This window comes from Ixodes scapularis, unplaced genomic scaffold, assembly GCF_016920785.2.
Source record: "Ixodes scapularis isolate PalLabHiFi unplaced genomic scaffold, ASM1692078v2 PGA_scaffold3__209_contigs__length_174095766, whole genome shotgun sequence".
Taxonomy (NCBI): Eukaryota; Metazoa; Arthropoda; class Arachnida; order Ixodida; family Ixodidae; genus Ixodes; species Ixodes scapularis.
The window spans coordinates 172,016,695-172,025,301 of record NW_024609868.1 but is presented as its reverse complement, the minus strand read 5'-3'; the positions used below and the strand labels follow the sequence as shown (position 1 = coordinate 172,025,301).

At 42.6% G+C, this 8,607-nt stretch overlaps 1 protein-coding gene and 1 pseudogene across 1 annotated transcript; both read left to right on the top strand.

Annotated features, from left to right (window-relative positions):
• Positions 1–4,880: 4,880 nt before the first annotated feature.
• LOC120843470 lies at positions 4,881–5,576 on the top strand (the record flags this gene model as incomplete). Its single annotated transcript, XM_040214857.1, has 1 exon — positions 4,881–5,576. A coding segment is annotated over exon 1 (696 nt), but the record flags the coding sequence as incomplete, so codon positions are not given.
• Positions 5,577–5,984: 408 nt separating this feature from the next.
• The window catches only part of LOC120843471, a 93,375-nt pseudogene continuing 90,752 nt past the window's right edge, over positions 5,985–8,607 (top strand).

The window sequence follows — 8,607 nt, the reverse complement described above, 5'->3', positions numbered from 1 at the left end:
TAGTGAAAACTTCAAGGGCGTTTGTGTGGTATACTGTATACCCAGTTCGTCAGCTTATTGGATGTCTTTTGGCGTGAACAATTTGTTCCTGAGCCCAAACGCAATGGTAATATGAGCCATATTCTGTATTTTTACGTTGTAAAATTTTTTGGGATTTTTGAAAACACGCATACTGTACCAGGAATTAGGGACCATAAAGTTATCCTATCTGAGGTCAACTTAAACTATGTGAGCATGAGCAAACTACGTGAAACAATCGAATTTCTATTTTATGAAAGAGCAGATTATGCAGAAATAAACTCCGTACTCGACTCTTATCTTCCAGTTTTTGAAACTTTGTCCGAATGCCTTTTGCATCAATTACTTATGAATAAAGCTAAAGAAGAAAAAAACACTTAGCTTGTTGGAAGAGTTTGTTCCATCGCGCATGCTTACGCCAAAACGAGCTCGTGACAAGCTGTGGTTTACACCAGAGTGGCGTGTATTACTAAACAAAACATGATGGGCCCATCTTAAATTCAGTCAGATACAACTTCCGAGAAGTCTAGCTAAAAAAAAAAAAGATTGCAGGAGCGGTTTCAGACAGGTTGGTGAAAGCTAAGCCTACGCTCCTTCCCGATTTAAAAAATAAGTTGGTCGTTCTCCTAAGCAGTTTCGTAAATACGTGCACCATAACGATAAACGCAATTATTTCGTCCTGACGCACAGACACAAAGATACTATCGTCGATAACGATTCTGAAAAAATGGCCTTTTTTAAATTTATACTTTCGGTCAAGTTTCAGACCTTTCATGTCACGTTCGGTACGCTTCAATAATCCCGCGGCGAGCACTGTGATGCTCGAAGGTAAATTCGATATGTCTAGAATTTCAAATCAAATAAATATACACAACTCAATTGCCTGGTCCAGGTGAGATTCCTTCGTGAATTTTAAAATCTCATTCTTGTTCATTGTGCCTTTGCTTAATTATATTTCCCAAAAACACGCTACGCGAATCTTCTCTGCCTTGGATTGGAAGCTTGCTTGAGTAACACCAGTGAAGACAAGTGGTCCTAGAAAGAGTGTCGGAAATGATCGACAAATATCGCTGAGAAGCCTTTTTTTTTTTTTTTTTTTTGCAAGACTGTGGGAAACATTCTTTATGGAGACATCAAGATTCATCTTCGCGGGTTTAACTTTTTGCATCCCTCGCAACGCGGCTTCCGTCGGCGCTATTCGTGTACCACTCTAGTTTATTTTTTTTTCATGGCCTTTTTATGGCAACCAACTAGCGACAGAGTATTCGTTTTGTATTTCTTGGCTTCAGTAATGATTTTGATATCGTTCCTTGTGATCTTTTAATTTCTAACTCCGCGCTTGTAGAATGGATGACAAAGTTCGTAAATAGGTTTTGCAGAATTTGTCGTTTAGAAAGCGATAAATGACTTGAATTAAAATATTCTGGCGGGCTAGTTGGTTATACATATTAAATAACAAATAGCGCTAGGACGAGGACAGACGAAGAAGTCCACTTCTTCGTCTGTCCTCGTCCTAGCGCTATTTGTAATTTAATATGATAAATGACTTTCCATCCCAAATGGTTGATGTCACTTCAAGTATGCTGCGAGGCTTATTTTTGTGGCCACTTTTTTTATTCTTATTTATATAAATATCACTTCTGTCGGTATTTGTTCCACTTTTAGAATGTTAGCAGATGAATTTGTAGTGAGCAGAGAGATTACCGACCATGATAGACTGATTGTAGAAAAAGACTCGGTCTGGCTTGAATCACGGTGTTGCTCATGACAAATGTCTCTCAACGTATAAAAAAATGTAGACATCTCCTTTACAAGGAAATTTTACCGCCAGCATTTAGTTGTTCACTAAATTCAAAAGTCTTAGAAACTGTTAAGAAATTCTTTTTTCTGGATGTATACTTCACTTTCGGTCTGCATTAGAATGCAAATGTTCACTGCACTTTCCTCAAGGCCTTGCGTATGCTTAAATGTTTGTTATAGAATGTTAAACTTGAACACCAGTTTCTCGAAGAATCAGTTTATTTTTCACCATGTTCGTTCTATATTTATACATGCCTGTGTTTTCCGGGACACTTATACCGCATTTTCTATTCAAAAGCTTCAAAAAATATCACAATATGGCTGTAATGTGTGTCTCAGGAATTTATGATTGGCGACTTGGTATGTCGGAGTGTAAACAGAAGCTAAAATGACAATTATTTGGTGACAGTAGGATTCTCCTGCCTCTCAAAATGTTTCACAATATTCATCACGAAAAATCCGGTTTAGAAAAAGATAAAGATATGAAAGTTCCTTTCCACGTATCCCGTAGAAATGACCATGCGTTAAAGGGACACTGAACCGAAATTTCGAGCTTACAAAACAAAGCTAGACTGATAGTAGGGACGCTGAAAAATTCAAAAATATCACTCATATCTCTAACGGATCGCCGTATTTTTCGAAAAGAGGGGCGCGAGTGAAAACGCCCAACGAGGCCGACGACACAAGGCACGTCACGATTCTCATTCCCTCTCCTCCTCGCTTCGTACCGTCGAGCTGGTGAACCGAAGCGAGGCGGAGAGAAGCGAGGATGCTTCCTCTCATTCTCAAATTCTCAAGGGGGACAATCCCGTAAAAGACCTCGCGTGAACGCGCCCTTCTTTTTCAGAAATACGGCCACCCGTTTGAGATATCGATGCACGGGTGAGGTTTTCGAGCTCGTAGCGTCCTGTTCAATACTTCTGCGACCTTGTCTTTGCGAGATCCCAATATCAGTTCAGCATGCCCTTAAAAATCAAAAAGTTTCCTTTTAGGCGTCACGTGATGCGACACTCTTTTTTTTGTAGAGGCCATAGGTAATATAAATTCCCTTCCATTTTGCACGGTCACTGCGATTTCCGATGACGCCGATTTTCACGCGCCGAATATCAAACCTTTGTTTATCAAGTGTTTTTTTTACCTCCTACAGTAATGACTTGAGTTTGTGGCGATTTGACCACCATGTGGTCACTGCATCCAATAAAGAAAGAGAGAACATTTTTTTCATCAAAATAACGTATTGAATGATTTGGCTAAGCTTGAATTGCGATGACTCATGTGGAGAACAGGAATACGCAAAGCCGAGACAATTCCCGTTTGCATTGCGAAAGCTGCTGTCTCCATCGCATAAACAACTCACAATCGGGTGATTCCACGAGAGATCGAACCAGCACGTCCATTCAACATTTTTATTATTTCTCTTTTTTTTTATATGTGATGTGCACTTAAATGAAACGCACGAAACGGAACTTTTTGTCTCGAAACCGCGCTTTCAATACGAGAAAAAAAATGTTTCAGGATTGCGCGACGGCTCCGCTCCTACCGCCCCCGCAAAGGGCACCTGTGCAAGTAGCTGGTGTTTGGAGAGTGAAGTCTCCACGGACCCCGAGCCATGCGGGTTCGCCCGCCCACGTCTGGCTGTGTGTGGCTCTCCCGCGTCCGGGGAAAAGGTCATCCTGGTGGTTGAGCCGAGCCGGGGGTAGGTTTGGACCCTTCGGGGCCCCCCGGTTGAGGCAATACACCACTTCGGCCCCCGCTTCCCGTAGACGGGTATCCTGGCTTGGCCCGACCAGGATGATTCAGTCAGTCGCCATTTCTTCTACTATCACCTCTTTTCTTTCTATTTCCTCCTTTCTCCTATTCTCCGTTTTCACCTTCTTTGGCGGCAAGGGCTAACCTTGGGTGGCGGCAGAACTCTTTCTTGACCCACACTTGGTTATATAATCCTGGTAGCTCTGATAGAGTAACATACTCAGACAAGCCAGACCTGTTATGAGACATTACCTATCCCCTCGTTGGACTCCGTGGTGGGTGGTGCGCTACGGACGCCGAAGTTTTTTGCCCTTCATATGGCGCCCCTCCTTTCTAAACCCGGTTCAAGGCAGGCTTCCAAGAGGCCTCGCCCTGAGCCCCAAGTCATTGGAAAAACCCCTGAAATGGGAACATTTGCAAAGTTTCTTGTGATTCACTCGAACCTTTAAAAGAAACCAGTGTCCAAATTGTTCCCCTTTGTGGTATCCAAGGTGCTAGAAAACCTTATCGGGTTTTCATGCAAAGCAAAAAAACTCCACTCCGGAGACCTTCTCGTTGAAGTAAACACGAAAGCGCAAAGTGAGGCACTCTCCAAGATGACCAGCATAGTCGACGTCGAAGTGTCCGCGCGTCCTCACCGGACGCTCAACACAATCCGTGGAGTCCTTTCTGAAGACGACTTCTTCGACGCTAGCGAGGAAGAAATTCTGGAAGGACTGAAAGATGCCGGTGTTGTCGCCCACGAGACTACAAAAAGGCCACGACAGCTCTTCAGCGTCAGAGGGCATGGCGGCACTCCTCCGGGAGCAATGGCTAACCCTATCATGCTCTACGTGCAGTTTTTGATCACCTTGGCTGGACTGACGGGGTCGCCGACGCATCAGGGCGATTTCTCGGAACGCCAAGTCATCATGACGCCGCTGCCACCGAACTGGACAAGCGACGCCCATTTTCAAGCCAGCGAGGAGCCTGGAAACATCTTCAGGAAACTCGTGTTCGCCAAAGAAGCCAGACCGACATCGACAACTTGTCTCGCCCACGAGACTACAAAAAGGCCACGACAGCTCTTCAGCGTCAGAGGGCATGGCGGCACTCCTCCGGGAGCAATGGCTAACCCTATCATGCTCTACGTGCAGGTGAGCAGAAGTCACTCCTTGCATTGTAAGCGTACTAGCAACGTTTGTCTTTTCTCGCCGCCATGCCCCCGGACGTGTGTACTGCTGTTCCTTGAGTGTATTGCTGTAATTCGTGACCTGTTATCATGCGGGGATATCGAATCCAACCCGGGTCCGGATGATGATTGTATACCTACGATGGAGGAAATGGTTAAGGATATTTTGGCTAAACAGATTGTGATCCTAACTGAGCTGGCTGGAATAAAAACTAGTCAACAAACATTTGAGAACAAATTTGACAAACTGGCCAAAAAGGTTGAACAAATTGAAGTCACAGTCGAAGAAACAAAAGAGCTTAGGAATCAAATGACGAGTATTGAAAAAAATGTTTCGTCCGTACAAACCGAACTTACTGAATGCCAAAGAAAGTTGGTCGACTTAGAAGATCGAAGCCGCCGCAATAATCTTATGGTTTTTGGTGTTTCCGAGGACGCCGGTGAAACGGCAGATATACTTCGATCAAAGGTACTCGACGGTATTTTCGTAGAAAAACTTGGAATTCGAACTAACTCTGTCGAACACTTGCATGGGGTTGGACGAAAGACAAATAGAAGCCGGCCTATTATTGTTAAGTTCTTCGACTACAATGAAAAGAATAATCTTCTAAAAAAACGCAGACTTCTAAAAGGTACCAAAATAACACTTGAGCACGATTATTCATGGGTGACGCTTCAAAAGCGCAAACTGCTATGGGAAAGTAGCAAACCAAATCGTGATAATGGGGAAACTGCTTTTCTGATACACGACAAGATTAAGATTGGAAACGACATTTTCGAATGGGATGACGCCAAGGGGCAAGTGTGCAAAGAAAAAAATCGGCCAACAAACCGAAGAAATGTGAAATGACGCCAATTATCTCTGAAAATGCATCCTGAGGAATCATTGAAGATCTTGAGTTTTAATGCTCGGAGCATCGTGAATAAAGTGGATGACCTGGAACTTATCTTGTTGACTCATGATCCCCATGTTGTTGTTATCACCGAAACGTGGTTACACAGTGGTATTGGTGACAGCGAAATTCTTCCCCCTTCATACAGGATGATTAGAAAAGATAGAGGATCGAGGGGCGGTGGCGTTGCTGTTATATTTAAAGATTCAATAGAATTGATGCCAATGAATTGTGTTATCAGTGGAGAAGTATTATGGTGTAAGTTAACATTCCACGGAAACGTTTTTGTTGTAGGCGCCGTTTACAGGCCACCAAATGCCCCGCCAAAACTCTTAGAAGATTTACATGATTACATGGCACTGCACTTCACCGATAAAACTAAGGTAATTTTAACAGGAGACTTCAACCTGCCCACTATTGATTGGACGTCGTGTAAAGTAGGTAAAGCAGAAGTCGCATCCTCTGAACGTCTGTTAGATATCTCTCTTTGTTTTAATATGCGACAGTTAGTGAGCGTCCCAACTAGAGTATCCGGCACAGGCCCAGCAACACTAGACCTGCTTTTCGTTAGTAATACAATCGAAGCAGACGAGGTCGGTGTTATTGACGGGGTCTCTGATCATAAAATCCTGGTATTCATTATTCAACTCTCTAAATCGTCGTCCCAAAATTTTTGTCCGGGAAGTGTTGTTCGAGATTTTCAAAACTCCGATGATGTGTCTATTCTCGACTACTTGGAATGGCATTTTGATGATTTTTGTCAACTCTCTGACGTCGGTGAGCTATGGGGGAAATTTAAGAGTATTGTATCTCACTGTATATATCATTTTGTTCCTTCAAGAAACGTCAGAGCAAAGAGGGTCCATCCTTGGATTACGAGGGAAATCCTACAATTAAAACGAAAAATAAAACGCCGAAGGAAAAGCAAAGTTAAAACTTCCGCGGAGATAGCAGAATTAGGGCGAAAGCTAAAGAATCTCGTCACGCAAGCTCGAGAGAGCTACTGTGGTAACGCGCTCTCACGGTTCTTGAAGGAATGCCCACAAAAATTTTGGCGTTTCTTTTCATCACCTAAGGAGGTGACCTCGCAAATCATAGTTAGCAGTGAAACTTTTTCTTCTCCTTTTCAAATTGCAGAAGAATTTAACAAGTACTTTCAGTCCGTTTTTACTCTGTCACGTGACCCGTCGGGAGACCCTGCCTATGTTTCTTATCAGTCACAAATGCCGGAGCTCGTTCTGTCGGAAAGCGGTATCTTTAACTTGATTTTGAATATAAACGATAAAAAGGCATCTGGCCCAGATGACATTCCGAATGCTTTTCTAAGACGATACGCAGAGTGGGTGTCTCGGTACTTATTTGTAATTTTTCAAGCTTCACTTCGGCAGAGCAAGCTACCGGCAGATTGGTTATGTGGGAAAATTGTGCCAATTCACAAGTCCGGAAACAAGATGGCAACTGAGAATTATCGTCCTATATCCTTAACATCGACATGTTGCAAACTCCTAGAACATGTTATATCAAAACATATCAATCACTACCTGGAAGAAAATAACTTACTGTATAAGCACCAGCATGGGTTTAGGCGGGGTCTGTCAATGGTCACGCAGCTACTTGAATGTACGCATGAGTTCGCGTCTGTTATAAATGAGCGTGGTCAAGTTGATGTAATATGTATGGATTTTTCGAAAGCCTTTGACCGTGTTCCTCATGACAAATTGCTCGAAAAGCTACGTAAATTAGGACTGAATCGGAGTTTGCTATTATGGATACGTTCATATTTAAGCAACCGAATGCAGTATGTCTGTTATAATAACGTATGCTCTCCCCCATTAGCAGTCTATTCAGGAGTACCCCAGGGTTCCGTTTTAGGGCCACTCTTATTCTTAGTCTATATCAATGACATAGCTTCGAATCTGCCTTCTTCTGTACATGTTAAGCTTTTTGCGGATGACTGTATGCTATTTTCTAAAATTACTACAGTTCAGGATCAGGAGTTACTAAATGAGTCTTTGGGGGTAATCAGCTCATGGTGTGCTACATGGGGCATGGTTATTAATTTTAATAAGACGGTATTTTGTAGTATTACAAACAAGAAGAAAGTGTTAGATTTCCGCTACACTATAGGGAGCACAGAACTTGCAAAAGTAGATGAATTTAAGTACCTAGGTGTGATTTTTTGTAATACGTTGCGCTGGAATAGTCACGTGGACTATATATGTGCAAAGGCATATCAAAAACTAGCGTTCCTTAGAAGGCACCTAAGACATGCAAATAGAGATGTTAGATTAACTGCATATAAATCCTATGTGCGTCCGATATTAGAGTATGCAAGTTGCGTATGGGACCCCTACAGAAGAAAACAGGTCACACAAATAGAAAGAATTGAGAACCTTGCTTTACGGTTTATTTTTTCGGAATATAGGCGTCCGTCGTCTGTTACCGCATTGAGAGCTGAGGCGCGGCTGGATCGCCTAGAAAACAGAAGAAAAATTTCTAGATTAAAAGAATTATACCTTATAGCAAACGGACTGACAAAAATAGATCCTGAAACATATCTGCTACCTTCGACGTCTCGTTCCCGGAGAACGAGCAACACTAAAGCCATTTCACCGTATCAATACAAGAATGATGTATTAAAATATTCATTCTTTTGCAGAACAATAATTGAGTGGAACGCTTTACCAGAAGAACTTGTCAGTTTCTGCAGCCTTGAGCTATTCGGAGCCAAATTGACCGAATTTTTTAATTAAGTGATGCATGTAAAGAATGCGCAGGCACTTCGAACTGCCTGCGCACGCTTGACCCGCACAGAGTGCATGATCATGTATTTATTATGTGCTTTTGTACTTCCTCTCCTGCGTAGACCGAAAGGTCCGCAGTATTGTAAATAAATAAATAAATAAATAAACGTATTATGTTCCGGAAGGATGGCAAGGAAACCCCGTCCAAGCACGTGATCTTGACCTTTGAGAG